The sequence below is a fragment of the Lactuca serriola genome, chromosome 2 (assembly GCF_051521515.1).
Source record: "Lactuca serriola cultivar US96UC23 chromosome 2, Lser_US96UC23_V15, whole genome shotgun sequence".
NCBI classification, from domain to species: Eukaryota; Viridiplantae; Streptophyta; class Magnoliopsida; order Asterales; family Asteraceae; genus Lactuca; species Lactuca serriola.
In genome coordinates this window covers 122,244,273-122,269,906 of record NC_136409.1, presented here as the reverse complement: position 1 = coordinate 122,269,906, position 25,634 = coordinate 122,244,273, and the positions used below count along the sequence as shown (strand labels likewise).

At 33.7% G+C, this 25,634-nt stretch overlaps 2 protein-coding genes and 1 long non-coding RNA gene across 17 annotated transcripts; 2 read left to right on the top strand and 1 right to left on the bottom strand.

Moving 5' to 3' along the window:
* The first annotated feature begins 4,437 nt into the window (after positions 1 to 4,437).
* On the top strand, positions 4,438 to 5,183 carry LOC145089538 (uncharacterized). Its single transcript, XM_079027959.1, has 4 exons — positions 4,438 to 4,567; positions 4,670 to 4,892; positions 4,987 to 5,055; positions 5,117 to 5,183. Exons 1-4 carry the CDS (start codon positions 4,438 to 4,440, stop codon positions 5,181 to 5,183), a joined length of 489 nt encoding a protein of 162 aa, XP_078884085.1.
* An 8,165-nt stretch (positions 5,184 to 13,348) lies between these two features.
* LOC145086715 (uncharacterized) lies at positions 13,349 to 16,651 on the top strand. 11 transcript variants are annotated; one of them, XR_013700594.1, is made up of 6 exons: positions 13,349 to 13,601; positions 13,928 to 14,004; positions 14,078 to 14,113; positions 14,317 to 14,422; positions 14,508 to 14,538; positions 14,650 to 16,651. It is a non-coding gene; the product is annotated as an uncharacterized LOC145086715 (long non-coding RNA). The 11 variants fall into 11 exon arrangements; XR_013700596.1 differs by having other exon boundaries at positions 14,078 to 14,144; XR_013700587.1 differs by having other exon boundaries at positions 13,349 to 14,004; positions 14,650 to 15,130; positions 15,216 to 16,651.
* Positions 16,652 to 20,370: 3,719 nt separating this feature from the next.
* On the bottom strand, positions 20,371 to 23,256 carry LOC145086714 (uncharacterized). Of its 5 annotated transcripts, none has more exons than XM_079024541.1 (7): positions 23,042 to 23,256; positions 22,768 to 22,842; positions 22,492 to 22,674; positions 22,259 to 22,411; positions 22,095 to 22,190; positions 21,866 to 21,956; positions 20,371 to 20,779 (listed from the first exon to the last, which is right to left on the bottom strand). In XM_079024541.1, the coding sequence occupies exons 4-7, from the start codon at positions 22,376 to 22,378 to the stop codon at positions 20,670 to 20,672; spliced, it is 417 nt and encodes a 138-aa protein (XP_078880667.1). In that variant the 5' UTR covers positions 22,379 to 22,411; positions 22,492 to 22,674; positions 22,768 to 22,842; positions 23,042 to 23,256; the 3' UTR covers positions 20,371 to 20,669. The 5 variants fall into 5 exon arrangements, 4 of the variants coding, with proteins under 4 accessions (XP_078880667.1, XP_078880666.1, XP_078880668.1 ...); XM_079024540.1 differs by having other exon boundaries at positions 22,772 to 22,842; positions 23,042 to 23,254; XM_079024542.1 differs by having other exon boundaries at positions 20,371 to 20,757; positions 22,772 to 22,842; positions 23,042 to 23,252.
* Between the last annotated feature and the right edge of the window lie 2,378 nt (positions 23,257 to 25,634).

The window sequence follows — 25,634 nt, the reverse complement described above, 5'->3', positions numbered from 1 at the left end:
TGATGTATTTATAATTCCAGTCGTTCGACTACAAATCTAAATCGTTAAGTAAAAATCAAAACAACATGTTTTTCCCCATTTTCTTCTCCACTACAAAACTTAGGTTAGATATATTACGTAAAGAATTGAGGGAGGCGAGGTATTTTTGTATTTTATTTTTTGTGAGATTTAATTGTCATTAATAGAATTCCTAATTTAATTCATTTTATTTTTGGTGATATTTAATTATCATTAATAGAATTCCTAATTTAATTCATTTTATTGTTGGTGAGATTTAAGTGTCGTTAATGGAATTCTAATTTAAAACGTAATATACATTTTATAAAATCTATTGACAAAAATAAATGGGTTGACAAAGATGATGTTATCAAATAATCCAAAGGTGCAAAATATATGATTGAAATGCAATCAATGGTCCTGATTTCTTCAGTTTAGAATTAAAGGTTCTCTTTTAATAATATTTAGAGATGTAGTAGAAGATCCATTTGACCATGACATGTATGAAATGTTTAATGATGTATTTCAACCTGGAATTGGTGGAACTGGAGTAGAGACACACGAGGCTACCTTGAATGGTGGTCAAGAGGCGGAAAATGGAGGAAAAACATTTGATAATATAGTGAAGGAGGTTGAAGAGATGTTATATCCGAATTGGAAATACAAGTTATCTAGTATACTGCATCCGCACCATCTAAAGTGAAAAAAAATAATGGCTAAACTGGGATAAGGATATGAAAAAAATCCATTCATGTCCTAACAGATGCATGTCGTTTTGGGAAGAGAAGGAGAAAGATGAATGTTGTTCTATTTGTGGATCATCGAGATGGAAAGTGTCTCAAGATAATTTAGAAAGTGGAACGAGTCCACCTAAGAAGAAGGTATCAAAAATATTATGGTGGTTTCCTTTGAAGCCTAGACTTCAGAGATTGCTCATGCCATCGAAGACAGCTAGTCTGATGAAGTGGCACCATGTGGAATGTGTGGAAGATGGAAAGATTCGACATCCGGCTGATGCACTAGCCTGGAAAGATTTTGATAAAAAATTTCCAGAATTTGCTAGTGATCCCCGCAGTGTTCGTTTAACTCTAGCAAGTGATGGTTTTAACCCATTCAGAACAATGAACATGTCGCATAGTATTTGGCCTGTTTTTCTTATTCCCTACAACTTGCCACCATGGTTGGTTATGAAACAACCTAATTTCATTCTCTTTTTAATTATTCCCGGTCCAAGAGCTCCCGGAAACAAGATAGATGTGTATATGAAACCTTTGATAAAAGAATAGAAGGAGTTGTGGGATGTTGGAGTTGAGACATTTGATGCCTCGACTAAACAAAACTTTCAATTAAAGGCATGAATCAGTTCTCTCTACTATATCCGACCTTCACAATTATGCCAATTTGTCTAGGTGGAGCACCAAAGGAGCACTTGCAATGTCCATTATGTGGTTTTGATACTGATTCTAAATGGCTAACCCATGGAAAAAAGTATTCTTACATGTGTCATAGGAGATGGCTTCCAAATAACCATCATTGGCGTAGAGACACTAAATCATTTGTTGGAAGAGAGGAATTACAAGTTGCCCCAAAACCTTCTTCCGGAGAGGAGGTTCTCCAACAGTTAGATGGTACAGAATTTCTTGTTGAAAAAGTAGATGGTGGTCCATGGAAAAAGAAAAGTATTTTTTTTTATGTTGCCATACTAGGAGCACTTGTTGTTGCGTCACAATTTTGACCTGATACACATTGAAAAAAATGTATCTGAAAACATTGTAGGGACTTTCTTAGGTCAAGGAAAAAAGTCAAAAGATAACTATGAAACATGGACTGATCTAAAACAAATGGGTATAAGAAACGAATTACATCCCAAAAAGCGACCTCGAAGCGATACTACTTTCGTGCTAAAGGCATGTTATCAAATGAATCAGGATGAGAAGGGATTGTTCTTAAAAATATTAAAGCTAATTAAGCCTCCTGATGAAATTTCATCCAATATCTCTCAATGTGTGCAATTGAATGAGAAGAAACTAGTTGGGATGAAAAGTTATGATCACCATATGTTGATGCAAGAATACTTTCCCATTGCATTACGAGGTACTTTGCCAGACCATGTAAGCTCCACTATAATAGGGTTGAGCGATTTTTTTAGGATCATTTGCTACAAAGACTTAACCGAAGTTGATATCCAATATCTCGAATCCAAGTTCCCCTCACTTTATGCAAATTTGAAAAGTTTTTTCCTCCTTCATTCTTTACTGTAATGGTGCAGTTGGTGATCCACTTAGTTAGAGAGGTTAAGTTAGGAGGTCTGGTTGCTTTTCGATGGATGTACCCTATAGAGAGGTAAACAATATTTCTTATGATTTTTCCTATTATCTTCTATTATTCTATAGATGATCAGTTTTTTTGTAATTGTAATCATAGGTACCTTCTAACACTTAAGTCCTACGTTCATAATAGAGCTCATCCTGAAGGTTCAATTGTTGAAGGCTATTTAGCTCAAGAAAGTGTAACATTTTGCTCCAGATATCTCTCAGGAGTAGAAACCATATTTACTAGACCAATTAGGAATGATGATGAAGATCACCAAAATGAGAATGAAGAATATAACAATCTTTGCCCAGGTCGCCCATTAGGATGTAAAAAGCCTTCTAGGGTATCACTTTAGAAAAGAAAGAGATCTTCAAATTTCATCCTGGACGAGAAGTCACTCACTCAAGCATATCTTTATGTCATATTTAATGCCGAATCAGTTTCACCATTCTGAGAGATAGATAAACTGGTTTTCCTATGTGTTTACATATTATTCTTCATTTACCTCATATTGTTGTTCTTTATCTGAAGGGGACACAAAAGGATAATAAAGCGACAGAGTCGATCTCGGCGGATACATGATTATGAAATCAACAAGATTCACTGCCAACAATTTATTGATTGGTTTCTTGGTTTAAAAAAGCACGCTTGATGCGATGATGCGGCTATTGCATTGCGTTGCAATCGGTTATGGGCAACAAACCTGTGGGGCGTTGCGACCTACATGTTGCCAGGCAATGCATCCGCTTCCAACCGCATCCAGCGCATCACGCATTGGCGCATCATGATCTGGCCCATTTATTTGAATAATGTTAAAAAAAACAAAAAAGCCCATGCAACTATTAAATAATTCTGTCTGACCCTACTTCTACCCTAGAGATCTACGTACCAAAATACAAAGAGGCACAACACATTGATCACACGATCACAGTCTCACATGACAATCTTGTTCTTCTCTCTTTATTTATCTATTAGTCTTCCACAGCTCCACTCTTCCTTTTCCCTCCTCATTCTTGATCGACAGTTAAGTAATTAACCTTCTCTTCTCTTCTTCTCTGTTATTCTTTCTACTCTCATTCATGGATACTTACAATGGAGTTAATTCTTCATCCGACTTCAAAACAGATCTTGTAAGAAAGTATAGTGTGCAAGACCCTAACATTAGAAACAATTTTACATGCACATTTTGTTTGAAAGTAACTAAAGGAGGTGCAGATCGTATGAAACAACACCTTGTTGGAGGTTTTCCGAATGTTACTAAGTGCCCACAATGTCCTGATCATGTTCGGAAAGAAACGATAGATTATATGAAAATGAAGTAAGAAGCAAGGGACAACATTCAGATGGTATCAAGGATACAGGATCTTGATGATGACTATTATCGAGATGAAAAAGAAGATTGTATTGAAATAAAGGGAAGTAGCAAACTACCTCCCAGGAAGAAACCAAAACAGTAAGGGCCAATTGCAGTAGCGGATCCAGGATGAAAAACCAGGGGTTGCACAAATTCTTTAGGGGTTGCACTACTATAAAAAAAAATTATTACCGAAGGAAGTTTCCATAACAAAATCGTCACTAAACCAGTGAATTTACAATAAATTTATAATTATCAGACTTTGTGATGGATTAATGACGGATTTGTGATGGATTTTCGGAAAAAAAAAAACACGAAATTTATATTTGACAGGAAAATTGGAGGGGTATCCCGGGCTACCCCGGGCTACATAGTAGCTCCGCCCCTAGCCAATTGATATGTTTTTCACTCCAAAACCCGAAGATCCAATTAAAGGTAGAAAAGGAGGGAAACAACAAACGATAAATGAGGTGTGTTGGAAAGAACTACGGGATAAAGCATGCCAGGAAAGAGCAAAATGGTTTTATGATGTATTCCTTTTAAGAAGTTGTTTTTTTTTGATAAACTTGTTACATGTTTATAATTTTTAGTCTTATACTATTATAGAATTTGTGTTATGATGTTATTGTTGTGTACTTGTGTAGGCATTCCTTTCAATGCTGCAACATACGATAGTTTTCATATTATGATAATTTTCATATTATGATAGTTTTCATGTTATGCTGGTATGATTTTTGGTGAATTCTCCACGTGGATCTTTCTTCATGAAATCCATGGATGTATCTGAAGTTTCAAAGGATGCAAACCTGCTGTTTGGCATTCTTGATGACATGGTTGAGGAGGTGGGAGAGGATAATTTTATACAAGTTATCACAGATAACGCTTTGGCTTATGTTAAAGCAGGTAAATAATGTATTTTTTTTCTAACTTTGTACTTTGTTTTATTTTATTCACTTTATGTTTTAATTAATGTTAATCAAATTTTCTTTGTTTTCATCTTTTTAGGAAAGTTATTGGAAGCCAAAAGACCACACCTCTACTGGACTCCATGTGCGGCGCATTGTATTGATCTTATGTTAGAGGGCATTGGCAAGCAAATCCCTAAGGTGAAAAGTTCTTTGAAGAGATGTATGTTGGAAAATGGGTACATATATAACCATGCTCCTGTTGTAAACATGATGAGGAACTTTACCAAGGAAAGAAAGTTGCATAGATCTGCTATTACCCGGTTTGTGACTCTTAATACTTAACTTATAATTTGTGTAATTGTATCTATTATTCTGTTATGATGTTTTCTAATATTCCACTGTTACATCTGATAGGTTTGCAACATCATTCATCACTTTGTCACAATTGAGGAATCAATTAATCGAGAATGAAAATGAATCAGTGTATGAAATTCAACTAAGTATGTAAGATTGAACATTGGATGTAAATATGATCTTGTTTCAGCTTTATTACGCTTTCAGGTTTACAGAGAATCAAAGATAGGTCTGTAAAACTCTTATCTAACCTCTAGTAAAAGTCCCTATTTATAGGGAAAAGAAAGCATACAAAAAATATACTAAGGCATAAACTCTAAGCTTCGTATAAAAGAGCCTTAGTAAAATAGATTACAAAAACATTCGAAACATTCAAAGAGTACATAATATACTTCGACTAATTACAACAAAATTATCCCTTACAATCTCCCCCTTTGTAATCATAGTCGAAGTCTTCAGTTAGTAAGAAGTTGGATGGAGTATTATTCTCTTATGATGTTATCTAATATTCCACTATTACATCTGATAGGTTTGCAACATCATTCATCCCTTTGTCACAATTGATGAATCAATGAATCGAGAATGAAAGTGAATCATAGTATGAAATTCAACTAAGTTTGTAAGATTGAACACCAGATTTAAATATGATCTTGTTTCAGCTTTATTACACTTTCAGGTTTACAGAGAATCAAAGACAGGTCTATAAAACTCTTGTCTAACCTTTAGTAAAAGTCCCTATTTATAGGGAACAGAAAGCGTACAAAAAATATACTAAGGCATAAACTATAAGCTTCGTATAAAAGAGCCTTAGTATAATAGATTACAAAAACATTCTAAACATTCGAAGAGTCTTTAGTTAAAAAGAAGCTCGATGAAGTACATCATCACTCTTCGAACTTCAGTATACCAAGATATGATCTTCTTAAGCTCCTTCTTATCCCCTTCGTTATTCTACTTGCATTGATTCATACGAACAATCAAGTCCGTATATTGCGAAGTTGAATACCTTTCCACTTCACCAACATGGAATAAGAAGCGTTTTGATTTCCCGGCCTTGTCCTTTCCTGCGAAAACCAAACCGAATGGCTTCAAGAAAATTTCACCATCGGCATACTTCTTTAGATCTGCTTGAGTCTTCGTAGGTGCCATAGGAGCAGTTATCTCCAAACCTTTAGCCGTAGCTAACTCAACATCAGTCATGGCTAAGCATTCATAGTAATTTTCGATGAAAATCTTGATGAAAGCAACTCCAAGCTTGTATTCATCAGGATCTGTATTTTTAAGATAAGAAAAGGATCTATCTTTCAACATCAATGCAACTTGTATAAGATCATACGAGTTCATTAATGGAAAGTCTGCAATAGTAAAATCACAAACTTTTCCATTTGCTCTAGTCATCACATATTTAATGTTTTGGACTGTGTTTTCAAAAACCACATCCTTTTTTTATACTGATCACCTTCTTTATCTTGATCAGTGACCACACTTCTTTGACAGACTTAGCCAGAACAGCATGAAAACGAATTTTCATGTGTGTACTTTCATCCTTTACTTTGAATTTGCCTTTGGCTTTGAACTGGGACATGATGAACATCATTTCGTTGATAGGAAAATCCAATTGGCTTGCATCTGTATTCGTTACAACATAACTCTGCTTTGGCTTCTTTTCGAACGAATACATGTGATTGAATGCAACCTTGGCTTCGATTGTTTCGTAGTTATAATGCTTCGCTAGATCTCCCTTGTTCAGACCTGGAGGATCACTAGCTCTCTATGCTAATATGCTTTGAATTAACCTCATCCTTTGCACCTCAGCTTCAACTTCTGCTTTTTTCTCCTCCTTTGATTTTTCTACAAGGATAGTTTTTCCCTTATCTTTGGAAGCTGACTCATCAATTATTTCTTTCGTTTTCGAACCACTTCCACCAGCATCAGTAGATTGACCAATTACAATACCTTTCAGAATTGGTCTTGTAATTGGCACAGTTGTGACAACCGTTGAAGTAACCGGTCCAGCTGTTGCAATGAATGGCTTTCTAATTGGGATCTTTGAAGGAAAAAATTTTCCCACTACCTTCGCATCATCACCCCCAGCCTTCGAATCTTCAGTTTTTCTTTCTCCCCCTTGCACCCCTGTGAAAACAGGCGGTGCATCTGTTGTTGGAAGAAGGTTGGTGATGCGAGAAAGAGGAGCAAGTTGTTGATGTAAGATGGCTTCGAATTGGATGAACTTTTGTGATAAAAATTTTGGAGTAATCGAAGATAATGACACCGACCTTGTAGAGAGTTCTTTAAGCTCTTTTAACAACGTAAGCACCTCCATAAAATTTTTGTTTTCAGTTGTAGAAAGTTGAGTTATTTGAGGACTCATATTTTCATACAACTTAACAAACTTGGTAACGACATCACAGATGATATCAACCTTCTGATTCAGAGATGCATAGTCCTGTCGAACACATGCAATCTCTTTTCCATGTCTTGACGATGCTCTTGAATTTGGAGATTGACATCCTCTCGAACCTTCTTTACGTCCTAAATAAACAATACATGCCTCTCCTTGTCTACACTTTTCAATTCCTTCAAGTCACCTTCGAATGTTGACTTTTAAGATTTAACCCTCTTTTCATTGTTGCGATCATTCATATCTATTGTTTCCAAAAGTCGAGCTTCAGACTCTTTAATCAGACTTGATACCTTCGAACTTATCCGCCCTTCACATAGTTTTAACATTCCATAAACCTCCAAACTTGACACCGATTGACCTCCTCCAAGATTTGGTTGAGATTGAATAATTGAATTTAGCTTTGTATTCAATATTTTGAACTGCTTCATTGTCATAAGCATGTAATCTGGAAAATCTTCTTCATCTTCATCAAATACCAAATCTTCGAAAGTGCCTCCAAAACCTTCATTTTCAAGATCTGTTTCCATAGAGAGAGATTTGTGAATAGGTGAAGTGATTTTGGGTGGATCAGTCGATTGAGAAGAGAAAAGAGAAGTAAAAGGATGGTTGATGATAATTTCGAAGGTTGGTGAATCTGTAGTGGAAGTAATGGTGATGATTTATGGAGGTAAAGAAACAAAGGTTTCGGATACAAAGTTAAATATTTAATACTCTTTAAAAATATGTACAAAGTCTATTATCTAGTCTTACAGTGAATACAAGAGAGATGGTAGAGAGATTTCATTGCATTTTATTAAAACTATATATATATATATATATATATATATATATATATATATATATATATATATATATATATATATATATAGAGGGTAAAATGAATATACCTAACAACCTTATATAAGCTTAGGTACCTAACAACATTATACTACATTGTTTTGCATTATATTTTCATTGCAATCATCTAAGGTTCTTAAACTTCAACCCTTAACTTGATTTACTTCCAAGATTTTCAGACATTCACCATTATATTCCTCCTACATCATTTGATTTGTAACGGTAGTATATGAAGCCCACCAAGGGGTCTCCGATAGAAAGACGTCATTTGAAGGAAGATCATGGTAAAAGTCCAAATATTTTGGAAGCAATCAAGTTATGAGGTTGAATTTTAAGAAGTTTGGGTGATTACAATGCAAATATGATACAAAATTCCTTAATAGGATGTGGTTAGGTACCTAAGCTTATATAAGGTTGTTAGGTATATTCACTTTACCCATATATATATATATATATATATATATATATATATATATATATATATATATATATATATATATATATATATATATATACTAATTAGTTTAACATTAAATAAGGATATTGGATATTATAAATTGTAAATGATCATGATTATATTTATTTAACATTTGTTAAATATTAAACTCTTTCTGTTGTTTTAAATTATAGTTACTAAAAATTCAAATCATTTTTTAAATGAAATTGTGATTGGCATTAGATAATAAAAATTCCAACAAACAAATTCTAGTTTGTTAAAATGTGATAGACAATACAAAAACCTTTGTTTCTTCACTTTCTATTTATGGAGAATTCAATCAAAATGTTTATGCATCTGACGCGTTCATTTTATTTAACTCTTTTTTAATTTATTTATATGATTCATAGTTAAGTGAAATAAACTTATATCGACTTAATTTTATGTAAATAGATCATAACTCTCGCCTCTATATTGGAATAACTTTTGTTCCCAAATTTTCAGCTTAATCAACCATATCAACTTTGAATTAATATGGAAAATTCCAACCATTAATAACCAATTCTATTTGTAGTACCCAAATAGACCTACAAAAGCTTTGAATATTTTAACAAGGCCAATGACAATGACACCTTAACATACCATACAATGTTCCGCACTCCCCCCATGAGAAGTTCCCGTACAAATTGCTACAATAATCATTGCATTTTTTATCTTGACAACTACTACCCCAGTTAAAATACGACTCACAAATGTGGATGTTAATCTTGGACTCGGTATTCACAACGCCTAAAACAAGTCACAACAATACACAATCTTCGTTAAAAAATTTACTTTTTTTTTCTGAACCATTAAGAAGTTGAAATCATTTATCAATAAATGAATCTTTGACAAACAACCTTAGATATACATATATAAATAATCATATACAAAAGTATGTAAAATTACCTGATGTTGATGTTGATGTTGCAATTGGTGTTGTGATAAGTAATACAAGTATAGCATACATGCTTATAAGCTTCATTGCTAATGTTTGAATTTTTTTTATATTGATTTCACGTTGTTTGACAATGAGTGAAACAACTTTTCACAAACTTGTGTTTTTATAGTTTCTAATGGAACAAAATTTGTTTACGGTCGTTCCTTATATTTGATCATTAATTAAAAATAGTATAATGTTATAAATGCTATATTTTTGTAATGGAAAGAATATGAATATTTTTGTAATGGAAAGAATATGAAGTTAATTTAATACCCAATATAAATTAAAATCTTACAAAAAAGAAACTAATTGTAATGGAAAGAATCAAGGGCGTAGCTACATTATATGAAGGCGGGTCCTAGGACCTACATTTTTTTCTTTTTTAATACAAAAATTCTATATAAAAAAACATAAAGAAGTAACTTATTTTTGCCAAAAGATCTATATTTTCATATTTTTTTCTATTTATTTATATAAGGAACCATGTTGATTTTGGTTCTAGATTCGTCATTGGAAAGAATATGAAGTTAATTTATTACCAGATATAAATTAAAATCTTACAAAAAGAAATTAATATTATTTTTATTTAGAGTAAAAAAGGTTCCATTGTAAACCATAAGTCATTAAATGCATTAAGGTGATAAGGTCTAAGGATTACCTTTTCATTTAATGCTTACATGGCTACGAAGTTGTAAGGGTATACCGCCATTTCGGTGGACCGTTGTAGCATTTACAGAGAATGGTGTTCCCTCCTCCCTCCATGTCGGTTATTCCCTTATTCATATTCTTCCTTATTTGTTTCCTTTCTAAATTGGCATGGAAATACCGATTTTCTCTCCAAGCTCCATCAATCTCCATTAATCATCTTATTTCCCTCCATTTCCCATTTTCCCTCCATAATCGTGTCAGCAACCACGTAGGACACAAGATGCCGACACCACACTAAAAAACCTAAACTCATCACAAATTTATCATTTTCATATTAGAGATTAAATTTAAATAAATATGTCAAAGTTAATTAAAAATTAAAGATTAATTCTATGAACCCAAAATAGAAATAAAATTACAAAAATATTTAAAACATAGAAATTAAATATGTTAAACATTATAAATTAAGTAATCGAACTTACGACTAAGGCCCCATTTGATATTCGTCTGACCGAGTCAAGTCGGACGTTTTTGGCTGACTCGGTCAGCAAAATGTTGTTTGATAATCTAACTCGGTAAGAAATGTCTGACTGAAAAAGGAGTTGGCAGGAGGCTGAATGAGAAAGAAAGCAAGACTTTACAATAATACCCTTGGCCTTGGATAAAAACAAATGAAATTGGAGGTTACAAGAATTGAACTTGGCTCTCCTTTATACATAGAATGACATTTACCAACAAGCTAAAGAGTTTTTTGTGTTTTAATCTCTAAAATAGTAGATTTAATGTCTGTTATGCTGGAAGTTTTTGTATATATTATTATTATTATTATTATTATTATTATTATTATTATTATTATTATTACTTTTATTATTATTATTATTATTATTATTATTATTATTATTACTTTTACTATTATTATTATTATTATTATTATTATTATTATTATTATTATTATTATTATTATTATTATTATTAAGAGCATCAGGGTAAAATGATCATTTTGCATCAGTCAGCACATTCACTCAGATGTATAATCAAATAACATGGTTTCTTACTTAGTCAGAACTTATTACTCAGACAGACCTTTCTCAATCAGCAACTATCAAACGACCCTAAGTAGTTACTATAATTCGGTACATTGATTACATTAAAAGTAAGATTTGTTCATGGTATTAATAAGAAATTTTAAGGCATAGTTGATAAATTTAGTCAATGATAGATACTGTAACTTTAAAATCAAATATGAAACTGGAAATACTAAAGTCAAGAAACAAAATTAATGAATAGAAATATTTAAACATTTACTTATTTAAAATCAAATATGAAACTGAAAATACTAAAGTCGAAAAACAAAATTAATGAATATAAATATTTAAACATTTACTTATTTAAAAGCAGACATGTTATTAACACTTAAATATTTTACCATCATATAAAATGTGTTTCCTATCGATCTTAAAAGAATCATAGTGGAATTGATAATCTAGCATAAACAATCATTCAAACAATAGAGGTGTATTGACCATTTTGCCCTTCTTTTTAATTTACAAAAATATGTGTGTAGAGAGAGAATGATCCCTAACGTCGGTTTCTTTCCTTCACGCTAATTCTTTTTTCCAAAACGAAACGTTGATTCATAGTTGCCATTCAAGAATCGATGTTGCTTCTTCATCGTTCGCCGAACGATGCTGTTTCTTTGTCTTTTGCCGGCTACCATTACTTCTTCCAAGTCTCCGGTCCCTTCTGTATCAATCCTCCTTTTGAATCAATCCCTAGATACATCTCGATAAAACTGAGACCCACCCCCAATCGATATTCCATTTGTGTGTGCAGGTTTATATCATGATCTCTATTTCGCTTCTGGATGGCGTGACTGAAAAGAATCTGAAATCATCCATACCCAGATCCTTTCTTGTAGCCTTTTCAAATCTGTAAATTCGTATACCTTAAGACTTGGAATAATACTAATGAAATCACCTACGATTCTACTGTTGGCTTGTTATCTGATAGCTTTGAATCACCAAGGGTGAAATGGATGAATACATACATATTATAGAATCACTATTTAACTATTATATATAAGATGTGATTCTCTTCATATTTATTTCAATGAAATGAACATACATATATGGTGATAATTAGAACATGGAGGGGTTAATTTGTTTGCTGGTTTCTTGTTGCAAGTTTGATGGTGCTGGTGTAGGGTGAAGCCAATGAAGAGGGAACAAGGGTGGAGATGATGGTAATGGCCTGAAGTGGAACCGTGATGATTTTTAATGTGTGTGATGAAGGTTGTGTTGAACTGGGCCTGATCAAGAAGGTCGTGGAGGTTGTGTGGGAATGGTGTGTGGCGTGAGATGATTGTGATGGTGAGGCGACTTTATGGTGTATCAAAGTTTGATAGTGGTTGGATGTGAATTATGGCATGCTGGTTGGGATGAAGAGATTGTATAAATAGCAAGTGGTGGGATGTAGACGATGACCGGTTGGAAGAGAAGGAGGGTCGTGCAGATGGCGACGGAGAGCCTCAATCATAAGAGGGGGGGAAGGGGTTGTAGATGGTGGTCGCGAAAGTGTTTGGAGTTTGGACAATAACATAGAAGTATAGCCTATTTCTCTGTTTCATATAAAATTAACAATAAGGGCAAGAAAGTCATAACACTTTAATTTTATTTTAAGTGGATGGATAAAATTGAGATGTGGAAACATTTCCCTTATATAAAAAAACAACTGCCTCCGAAACTTAATGTTTTTTTATCTTTTTTCATGCCTAAAAAAATTTGTAATGGTTTTCTTCCATAAAACGTTAGCCGGGAGTTGAATTAATTTAAATGGTCTTGTTACCCTTTGTTTTACATGTTTTGTTTTTATTTTATTATATTTATTATTATAATTTATGTAAATGTTGAATTAAGTCATTTTATATGAGATTTTCAAAAGTTAGACAAAGGGACAAAAAGTGTTACAGATTCTAATTTTTTTTTGGAAATGATATATATATATATATATATATATATATATATATATATATATATATATATATATATATATATATATATATATATATATATATATATATATATATATATCATTACCTATATGTTAAAGAGTTGGGTTTATGTCCACGTCGATGAGCTGCTTCCCTCCTCCAATAAAAAAACTAATGGGCGGCCAATTTTATCTTACGCTATGTTCTGCACCATCCTTCCATTAGCTGCTTGGCTGCGTGCATCACCAATCTGCCTGCTTGTTTCCGGTCATCCTTGCATCTGGCTGACGCAATCGACTTCAAAGGTCGGTTTACGTAATTGCTTTTCTGCCGGCGTTTCTCCCAAAGTTGTTTGCCGCCTCAATTAACCTTTCTTAAGGTGAGTCGCTCTTTCTTTTCTCATGTATTTTTTGGTACTCTTTCTTTTCCTCCTCTTTCTTTCTTCTTGAGAAGCAACCGCCTCTTCACATTCCCCCCAGAGTATATTGTCAGCTGAATGTGTAGTCTTTTCATGTTGCTGAATATATGCTCCAATTGAAGCAAGCAACTTATTTTTTGGTCCAATTAATTGGCCGGTGTTCACATGAGGGGTATTAATCGATTGTGAAGCCTTAAATCAAAGTTGTTCATCTGCATATATGTCAAAGCCCTAATTGGATTTGTTATTTCCATCTCTAACTAGAAGTCACATGGTTGATGCTTTAGTGACGCAGGCCGCCACCGATCGTTTATATCATATGCTTCTGATCGTTAGCAAAAGACTTCATGTATGTCGATTTAAGGTGAACTAGTTGACGTGGTGCTTACTTCTTAAAAAACAAACCCTTTTTGATGGTTGATTTGCGCTGGAAACAGCGGTCCAAGATGACGTCTCCGGCTTCCCAATTGCAGGTAGTTTTCTGTCACTAGGTATGGCGGTCAGGTACCGCTAACGTCTCTCCGTCCCAGATATATGATGTTATTTGTTTTCCTGATTCACCAACTTGCTATCTTGCGTGTGCATACCTCCCTCTTAAGAAAACTGGTCTCTTAAAATCGATTGGCTTCATTTGCTTTTCTTTGTTTTTCTCTGTTCTGAAACCTACGTTCTGCAGGTATGGTTCTTATTTATTTTTTCCGACGACACCATTGCCTCTCTTGTTCCCGAGAAACATGATCTTAAACCTAATCTCCTCAAATCACTCTCAGTGAACAGTGAAGGTAGGCATCTATTTTTCTGTTATTTTCCGTCGATGCTTTTTATTGAAGAAAGAAATCATGTTAACATTTTTGTTTATGTTTGTAGTTTGTTATTGAGGAAGCCTTGCCATTTACAGGTTCTATTTTTATATACAAGATTATTAGGTTAAATTATCTTAACGATGGTGTGTAATTCAATTTTGTATTTGACCTCAATATTAGTGCTTCATTCTTTTTTTTTTTTCCAGTTTGGATGGGTGTTATATTTTGAGTAAAAGAATTTGATCATGGCAACTCTGGACGTTTTTGAGGAAGAAGACTTGGAGAGAAGTTAAGATTAATGCCTCTCTTCCCAACTTTCGTTTCATTCCCTCTGGTTTCCTTTTCCCTAATTCTTTATTTTTTAAAGCTGCAAAATATCATTAACAACTTCTCCCTAATCTTTTTCACCTTGAATTTTTTATTCAACTTCAATGGTGTCGGATGTAGCAAGCCCTCACAGAGTTGAATACATAAAGAGATTAAGGGATTTACATTTATGTTGATACCCTTCGGTTCTCTTTCTTCTAGCACCTCCTTTTTATGCTTATTTTCTTTTTAGCTATTTATCAATTGGTTATTTTATTGATAGAAAATGTTACGGATTTGGGGAACATATGGTTGCTTTTGGATGTCAAAGACTTGTTTTACAGGACCCAATCTGTGGGTTTTTTAGTTGCCGAAATGCAGGTAGCTCGCCTTCGGTAATTGGTTTTGGAAGAATTACCAATTACATTGGATAAGTACTAATTAACTACTGGTATGTTATTTGCAGAATGAATATCTCCTGTCTAAAAGTAGATTCAGAAACATATAAACTTGATGAATCCCTTTAACTTGACTAACATACGGTATAAAAAAATCTTCTATATTGAGTAGATAGACACACAACTGATAGAATTGCTTTCTATCTCTGAAGGTCCAATACTCCCAACTCTAATTTAAGGAGTCGGCGAGTTCCCCTTCACACCAAATTTAAAGAAGCTCCATGAAATTTGGTCTAACTAGGGAAGACATAACAAGGATCTTTTGTCATTTTGTTTTTTAATTACTGGTTTTCATAATTTTGAAGCTTGAAATTTGGAGATTGAGATGGAAAATAAGAGTTACTAATTTTTACAATTATGTCAAAATGGTTGAAATTAAGCAGTTTCCCTCGATCTTTTTCCCTCTTTTGGCTTTTTTTTGGTATTATTTTCCAATAAAAGAAGAGGTATTGGTGGAGTTGTTTTGAAGTTGGAAGTGGTTACAGCAGAAGAACTAGCTGCTAACTTATTGTTTTCCATTGATGAAAACATCGGTGGTGGAGTTTCTTTTGCACAGGTCACTGAACGATTTCAATCGTGTGTTTCTTTCGATCATGTGCTTCATTTTTTTTGTCGAAAAATGTATGCCTTTTAGAGAAGATGACCTAGCCTTTTAATCCGAGTCGTATAATCAATAAACATGTTGCAGGTGGTTGCTGTTGATAGATATAATTTGGTGCTTCATTCATAGTACTATCTACCAGTAATGAAATTTTATTGATATTTTTCTTTGGTTTTAAATTTAAGGCATTTATGAAGTTGAATCTATAAAACCTAATGAAGGAGGGATTGCTTTTTAATAACTTCGAATTTTTAGTTGTCGGTCTTGTAGTACATCTAATTAATTCTTGAGGTAATTACTAAAATAATTTTAGAAACCTTTAAACTTATTCCTCGATTTGATGTGATTTTGAATGATTTTAATGCTTCAAACATTTAGGTTTGATTGGGTGGAATGATGGGTTTGTTTTATATCAAGTTTCCTTTGATTTAAAGGTTTTGTTCCACATCTGAGATTGATTGTGATTTTCGACTTGTCGCAATTTTGAACGACTGTGAATAGAAGGCATGATTTTGAATGGTTTTATCGCTTCAAACATTTCTAATGGATCTTATGGAGTGATATAGTTATGATTTTTTCCCATTTGCAGGTTGATTGGGTGACACTTTCAGGAGTTAAATGTATTTTTTTGTCTATTACGAAACCATTTGGCATGGTCTTTTAAAGGTCCATCCTTTTGGGTAACCAGAAATGAAATAATTAAAATTGTTCGGGTTATTATATAAAATTTACCAATTAAAAAATGTTTAACAATGCATTGTAAGAGTTTTTAACACTCATTGGTAACAAGTCTGTCAGTGTATCAACCATATCTTCAAATAAATGTTACTTTTACTTTTCAAATAGTTAAAGTTCATATCCTTTTGTTAAAAGCTTCGTTAATATGTTGGTGGATGTGCAGGTGTGTGTAAATCTTAATTATCTAGGTAAGAAACAGATTTTATTGCAATTCTTCTGAGTTTATTTATCAAAATTAATTTTATGATAATGAAAAGATGCTGCTACTTTTCCACTTAACCAATTTCTTATTAAATAAATACAAGAAACGCAACATATTTAACATCTTCCTTATTTACTTAACCAATTTCTTATTAAAATTAATGTTATTATCATTTCTTATTTACTGTTTACTCAACATCTTCCTTTCCTGTTGTTTTTCCATTAAAACCATAGTTTCAATTTTTTCATTTCAAGACACTATACTGTGAAAAATAAAAAAATAGCTTACCCATCAATTCTTTAGGTCCGTGATTATCACGGCCCAAATAAGTTTCCTAGTATATATATAATAACACCACCAACAAGACTACAAGGAGCTAGTTGCGACGCCACAAAGAATACAAGTTTACATGAAACTCGAAAGCGAAGAGCAACTTCAATCATCACATTGATATGTACCTAACCCACCCTATATTTCCATCATAAAAAAGATAGAAAAATTACATTATCAGCCACTTTAGTTGGGTAGGGCTCAATTATATTGAAAATGTGATTGTTTCTAGCCTTCCATAAGTTTCATAATAAACAATAAAAGATGTTGAACACAATCTTTCTTTTTCTAGGGCAATTCCCTCAGCTTGCTACAGAATCCAAGAAGTTTGTAACACCAAAGAACGATACCACACCATTTTAGTACCCAATCTCTAGCCACCATCACAATTCTACAGTTGATCAATCGATTCATCAAGATCACCACAAAGGCCACAACAAGGGGGTTGAATATTAACTTAGGCCCCGTTGGATATACATCTTTCCGGGACCAAACAGATCTTTCTGACTGAATGGACCGGAAAGACTGTTTGATATGCACAAAAAATAGGTCTTTCCTGGTAAGATATATTTTTTCCAGAAAGCTTCAAAACTATATCTTTCTGGTTGACTAGGTTGAAAAGACAATTATACCCTAAACATCGTCTCTTTCTTTCTTGGATTATTAATTACTTTTAAATAATTTTTTAAAATTCTTTTTATTGGATTATTATATATTAATAAATATTATTTTTAATATATAATATTTATGTATTAATTAATATTATTTTATTGGATTATTAACTTCTTTTAAATAATTCTTTTACTATTTTCTTTTTATGGATTAATTCTTTTTATTGGATTATTATTATATATTAATAAATATTATATATATATATATATATATATATATATATATATATATTAATAAATATTACTTTATTGGATTATTATTTTCTTTTAGTTAATTTTTTTAATTCCTTTTTATTAGATTGATTCTTTTTTTTTGGACAACACAACATCATCCTGATATATTTTAAAAAATTTCCTCCATCCCACAACTATCATACATAAACCGGATCAAGAATCATATGTTGAGTTATAAAAAAAATAAAAATGCTAGAAAGAATAACAACGTAACATCATCTTGAAAAAAAAAATAAACTAAAAACAACTTAATCGGTATTAATTCTATTGAGATTTTTAAATTATTAATGTGTAATTTTGATTTTGTATGACAATTTGTATATTTTTATAATTATTCAACAACTTCATCCATCACAATATAGAACAGTAGGGTTATTTTTTTTTTTTATCATTCGGTACAGTCAATCAGATATACAATCAATTACATGGTTTTTTTCCCATTTAGAAAACTTTCTCATACAGTACTTTCTCAGACAACACTTTTCCGAACAGAAACTATCAAATGAGACCTTATATAGTCTTCAACTCATCAGCAACAGGAAGCCTTCCCAACTTTGTCTTCCATACAAAGCATAAAAAATTTGAGAGGAACCTTTTTAATCCAATTGATGGAAGGGGCAGAGAGCATGGTAATTGAAGAATTCAATTTTCTTCGAAGAGCTTCAACCGTGAATACACATTAAAAATAAAATTGCATTTAGTGACACAAAATTTTAGTGGCATTATGCTTTTGTGCCACTTAATCCCACTTTTAGTGACATTTTGTTTATGCCATTACAACTTTTGAAAACAATTTCAGTATCGCCTACTCCCTAGTCATTTTGTCACACCCCCGAACCAGACGGCGGAAACGTTCGGGGACGGGTGACTTCATTTTGTAATATCATCATATATGTATATAAATGAATCATAGACAACATCATCAGCATACATAAAACATAACAACCATCATAGTTTACATCATTATAATTGTGTGAAACATTACATCCAAAAATATCAAGTATAGTGAAAACAAAAATACAGCAAAAGTCTTCATTCCTTATCATCCAACCTGTTTTAACAAGTTCCTGAGCATACAAGTTATTTTGAAAAACATCAACATAAAATGTTGGTGAGTTCATAAGCAAGTTTGTATGAAAAACTTTGTAATAGTTTGTAAACACCAGAAAATCCGATATTTTCTGTAAAAATAGTTTGTATGTTTTGTTGAAAATCTTGTATTAAAGCATGTGTGTTTTTGTTCGATAGTGTGAACAGAGAGATCCCAGAAAATCCTATATTTTTTGTTTAGTGAAAGAGTGTGGTCTTAACCCTAAGACCTGAGTGGTGAAAGTTGAACAAAAAACAGTGAATGTATAGTTCGCACGTTGTATCGGTTATTTTTCATAAGTCAGCACATTCAGTCAGATGTACAATCAAACAACCTGGTTTCTTACTCAGTCAGGATTTCTTACCCATACAGGCCTTTCCCAGTCAGCATTTTCTCGGTCAGCAATTATCAAACGAGACCTTAGTCGAGACACATGTATCATTTTTTAAAGCATTTTAAGTACTCATTCATCTTACAATTTCATATTCTTTTTTCTTTTCACCAATTTAGACCCTCATTTGTCCTTATGCTTAGTTATGGACCAAAACCAACAATTTAAAATATACCTAAGGACCAAAAATGTAAATTAATGGTACATATATTTTGTTTTGTGGGGCCTCCTCCATGTTCCCATTTCCTTAGAGAGAGGATAGAAAAGAAAAAAAGTGGTGTAACATCAACAATAACGGTAAGAGCATATTTTATCCAAAAACCACTCATTTGAGTCTTCTCTGGTTGTTTCTTTATCCAACACCCAAATCAATCATGCAAAAAAAATATTTTGGAACAATGGGGATTACATTGAGTATACTAGCTACCAAGAGCATACTTTACACTCCCTGTTTACCAGTACATTGAGTATATTAGTGACCAAGAGCATATTTTACACTCTCTATTTATCAGCGCAATATCAACACTCTTTCAAACATGACAATCATCGATCAATTGATAATGGGGTTGATTATTATTAATAATGACTTGTCTATTATGAATTTTATTTTTTTACTTCAACCAAGGAAAAACCCATTTGATGATCTTCGTGGAGAATGTATGTATTTTTTAATAAGAAAGACATTTTGTTACTTATCAAAATATTTTTAGTAAATATGTTAGAAACTACATTCATTTTGTAAAAAATAAATCGATCAATTTTTTTTTAAAATCCGTCAACCCAACCAACAGACGGGTATAACACTAGTTACTTTATGACAATCACTTATGAGGTTGAAGATATAGAAGGAGCAATAGTAGAGGTTACTAAAGAAGATACATAGACAAATCCTCTATATCTAAACACATGGATGTTTATATGAAGGAAGCTGATTTTTCCATTTTATTTTGTTATCCATCCACTGAAAAAATAATTACCGGACAATTATACCCTCACTTAATTCAACCCTCATTTAATTTACTCTACATAATAATGAAGGTAATTATACAACTCAAACACATCACCTACATATGTTAGGTAAGAACACAACTTTTGGCAAATTGTTTTTGGACCAAACATAGTTTCCGATGCGAGCCATTACTAGAGATTGCAATTCACCTTATTGTTCATAGCTGAAAGACGGCTGTTAACTAAGCATGAAATCTTTACCGATTAGGATGAGTCAGAAGAGGTTGGGGAAGCTGAAGTTGCCCAGATTCAAGATTCAGTAGAGAGAACTTCTTTCCGGTTGTTCTACAAATCATGACACTTGACACTGTCATATCAAAATTAAAATTTTCATATAATGAAAAAAATGGCTATGTGGCCTGTGCTGAAATTGATAATAAAATATGCAATTAAGCATTAGAGTAAACAAAAACTCAAACCCATTACAAGATTATAAGAAAATAACAAAATTAATCATGTAAAATCGAAATCCAAACAGATACATAAACTAAAAACGCAAATGATACCACAAATCTTGATCGGTCCAACAAAATTCGGCTGTCGCAAGAACATATTGCTCATCTTTTATGTTGATGAATCAATTAAGACGTGTCCGAATTATCAGAAAATCGTTGAGAGGAAAGATGGATTTGTGGGTTCTTGAAATAAAGATTGATAGCCGTAAATTAATTAAAAAAAAAGGGGGGGGGGGGGGGGGGCATAATTGTAAATGTGTATATTTTGCTGTGGATGGACAGCCGTGGAAATATCAATTCCCTTATATGAATAAACTTCTTGAAAAGATAGGTCAATTTACTCGCCATTTAACCATATCAAAGATTAAGCATCACTAGAACGTTAACAATCACATATTCATATTTTACCTTCATTTCTAGAAAGAAAATTTTTTTTAAAGTTTTTACAAGGATCTGTTACAGGATTAGCTGGAATTTCTTCTTGAAGAATGGAATCGAACAAGGCTACATCAATGCAGAGTTTGATATTAGGAATTGTATTTTTATTATTATTAAAAACCTACACAAAAAATGACAATATACTTTTCAACTTTTTTATTATGACAGTGTACTTTCAATTTACACTTAAATCAACAACTTATATTTTGTTTTGCCTATTGATAATGCCTCTGCCACTGTGTACTTTAATTATGCAAATTAATAGTCTGTCGGTTTCCCTAGATATAGATATATAAAATTTACATATATAGAGATATAGATGATTTTCTAATAATAAATTTAGAGATATAGAGATATTGATGATTTTCTAATTCTTTTTGTTGGCAAAAAACCATACGTGTAACACTTTTTTTTTTTCTAATGAAACAAACGATGTTACTCCAGTCCTAATTCTTTACTACTAGTAAAAACAATTCTACTTTCATCTTATATTCATTAACCTTCTTCAATTCCAGAATCAATATCCATCTTCCCCAACTGTTCTCCAACTTCTTTGGCAGCCCCATTACTTCTCACTTTAAGTTCCTTATTCTAATAAAACCAAAAAACAATCAATCAAACCGTTTCTTGTAATCCAATCACACACATATATATATATATATATATATATATATATATATATATATATATATATATATATATATATATATATATATATATATAACTTACCACCTGACCAAGCTGATCATTAATCATCAACTTGGCCTTAAAAATATCCTCCTCCTTTTGACCATATACCTTGACCTTTCTATCCAATGTATCCACCTAGTTATATGTATATTAGTATCAAATGATATCGGTTAACCATGGTTTGACCATAATTATAAACTAACCTCTATCCATGTCTTGGATTCTGATTCCATCTTCAAAATATTGATGCCATTGGTGCCCATGAAAGGTTCAACTTGGTCTAACTCAATGTTTATGACAAGTTTAAAAATAGGTGTTGGCATTAAAGGTGTAGGGATTAATGGCTCTGTATATCCCTGAAAATGTTGGTTTTTAATATTAATATACATAAAACTGTAATAATTACCGGTGTTGAAAGTAGAAATGTTTGTTTTACCTCTTTGATTGCTTCCTTAATGAGGAATTCAGCAATTTGGACTTGGAGATCACTACCCAGAATTTGGATATATAACTAACCATCTTTCTTGGCTGGGGCATGTTCTATAATCCTGATTTCGGCTCTTGAGGTAGTGTGAATGGAGGTTATGACTTCATCTTCATCACCGATAATCTTGAGTAACTAAAAATAACAACAGAGCTCAATAGAAACAATTCATATTTGTGTCGTGAAGAGAGAAAGATCGGTGTAGAAGACGAAACAAAGGACGCTTACTTACTTCTTTTGCACGAAACCTATGTTGTACCTTTGCAGAACCGAATTGAACTCGTTTACCGTTTATCAGTGGACCTGTTAACAGAGGCATGATTTAATCCACAAATTCATTGATATAAGTCGAACAATTGACAGCAGTTATAGTGCATATAGATTAAACAAGCCCAGAATTAGGGTTTCCAAGGAATCATCGGTTTTGATGTCAATATAGCAGGATCAATCCCATGAATCTAGATATCAAAGAATTGAGAAATCGTCACCAGAAATTTCTTACCAATAATTTTCAAACATTTGACTTCATCGCTAATCGGTGTAGGTTTAGCAGGAATTTGATTTGGATCAACCATCGTCTTTCCCTTTCCTTTCCTACGGTTTGCTTCGACTCTTTTGAAGACAGACGAGAATTGTAGACGATAAGAACACAAAATTGCAAAAATGTAACGTATGCATTTTTTTTTTTTTTTTTCCAAACATCGATTTTTTTTTTTGGGTCCGTGCTCCTTTTTTAGCTTGATTTAGTTTTTCTGTAAACTAAAATTTTAATACCCTTGGGTATTTATTTTATATTTCTAAATTTATTTTTTTTTAAGTTTTAATAATTATTTATTTATTTTAATAATTAAAAATATAAAAAAGGCTCTCTCTCTCTCTCTCTCTCTCTCTCTCTCTCTCTCTCTCTCTCTCTCTCTCTCTCTCTCTCTCTCTCTCTCTCTCTCTCTCTCTCTCTCTCTCTCTCCCCCCCCCGGTTGCTTTGCATCAGAACTCAAAAATTCCATACAAAACCCCAGGTAGAAGATATTGAATTCAAATTCATTTATGACATAGAAGTTCTCTCCCTCTCTGTTTCTCGCTCCATGTATCTCACCCCACAAAGGATTTCATGGGCTTCGAATTGGTGAGTTTCAGAAGGCGATCGAAGATCGTAAAGGCAATCGAACCCCCATAGGGTCCGATCAAAACCCTCATCCCGTAATGTAACGTCCCAATTTTCATGACCAAAAATTTCGTTTTAAAAACATTACTTTTAGAAAATATAAAAAGCTAAAACATTGTCTGATCAAGTTATCACACAAGTGAACCATGTTTAAAAGCCAATTCATACATTCAATTAAAATATCATAGTACAAATCCCAATGAAGCTCGTAAATGCGGAAACCAGAGAGTGCGTGTGTGTGACGTGCCGCTACCGCGCCGGCTCCTTTCCCCTAGCTGAGGAGGTACCTGAAACCGAAACTGAAAACTGTAAACACAAAGCTTAGTGAGTTCCCCCATAATACCACATACCATGCAACATATAACAACCATTGTTCAGCTAGGAGTTACGGGCCTTGCCCACACTCGGGAAGATACGGGCCCTGCCCACACTTCGCTAGCCGGGAGATACGGGCCTCGCCCACACTTGTGAAGATACGGGCCCTGCCCACACTTCGCTATCTGGGAGATACGGGCCTAGCCCACACTCCAACCTCGGAGAGATACGGGCCCTGCCCACACTCAACCGCCAACTCATAACATACAAGTATCACGCAGACAGCAAGTATTAGCAATTCTATCATATTAACACATTTATCATACTTGACTAAACCCAGAGATACGGGCTCGACCCACACTCTAGTACTAACATCTCGTCTACACGGGTCGGCCTTGGTGCCTTGGACCCGTTCCTACTGGAAAGGAAACTCACCTCGAAATAGCTGCTGGTCTGTGTGGGAACTGATCACCTACTATTGCTGCTGCTGCTCCGGAAACCCTCCGGCTGCAATTCCCACAATATACTCAATCAAACACTGCTCACTGACCTTTGGGTAAAATGACCATTTTACCCCTGACCTTGCCCTAAGTCAAAGTCAGAGTCAACTTTTCAGTTGACCACGACTCGCCGAGTTGGCTTTCCAACTCGCCGAGTCCCTACGCAAACGACTGTCCTGAATCCTAAACCTACTTGTCGAATTAGGCGACGACTCGACTGGTTCACCTTCTTAACCAATATTCAAGTCCTTCATCCTACTCGCCGAGTTGTATGAACAACTCGCCGAGTTCATCTTCATCCGATGAACACTTATGCGAAGACTCGCCGAGTTGTATGAACAACTCGTCGAGTCTGTTCTTGATCTAAGGAGATTGCCTTGAACTCGCCGAGTCACGGCATTGACTCGCCGAGTACCTCCATAGATGAGTTAAGCTTCCGACTCACTGAGTCACACCCCGTGACTCACTGCTCACTCGACACTACAAAAAGAGGACAAACTCGGAGACTCGCGAATAGACTCGCCGAGTCATATGAACGACTCGCCGAGTCGTTGCCATGCACCTACAGAATACACGAATTTGCTCGATTCCAGTCCATGCCATTCATAGATCTGGACCTCTAGGACACGAATCACACGTAAAGTTTCCAACTTTACGTGTGGATATTCACCAATATGGATTTTAGGGCTCAAAATGTCTCAAAAGGGTAGATCTAGGACTAACAAGCAACATGGGGCCAAAAAGCTAACAGATCTGAGCCCCTGGAGCTCAATCTTGCCTAGATCCAAAGGCCAAACGCCTTATTACAACATACAATGCACATACAAGCTTGGGGATTTGACCAAGAAGGACCCAAATGAAGTTTTAAGCATAGAATCAAGGGGAAGACGGGTTATACCTCAAAGGAACTGCTGGAAGAACACAAATAACGCTTGGATGGCTTCCCTTCTTCTGGATCTACTTCCTTCCTCTTTCAAAGCCTTCAAAAACACACACACAAACCTCAAACTCTCAAAGAATAGCTTAGAACGAGAGATACAGGGCTTTAAGGGTCAATGGGGGCCGGCTTGGGGCTGATAAGTCCTTTAAATAGGGTGCAAACCCCTGAAACTTAGGGT

Coding starts and splice junctions, on each gene's coding strand:
- LOC145086714 (XM_079024541.1), bottom strand. CDS start 22,378: ATGCCAACACCTATTTTTAAACTTGTCATAAACATTGAGTTAGACCAA. Junction 22,191..22,258: donor AATCCAAGACATGGATAGAG/GTTAGTTTATAA, acceptor ACATATAACTAG/GTGGATACATTGGATAGAAA. Junction 21,957..22,094: donor ATGATCAGCTTGGTCAGGTG/GTAAGTTATATA, acceptor TGGTTTTATTAG/AATAAGGAACTTAAAGTGAG.
- LOC145089538 (XM_079027959.1), top strand. CDS start 4,438: ATGGATGTATCTGAAGTTTCAAAGGATGCAAACCTGCTGTTTGGCATT. Junction 4,568..4,669: donor TTTGGCTTATGTTAAAGCAG/GTAAATAATGTA, acceptor TCATCTTTTTAG/GAAAGTTATTGGAAGCCAAA. Junction 5,056..5,116: donor GAGAATGAAAATGAATCAGT/GTATGAAATTCA, acceptor ATCTTGTTTCAG/CTTTATTACGCTTTCAGGTT.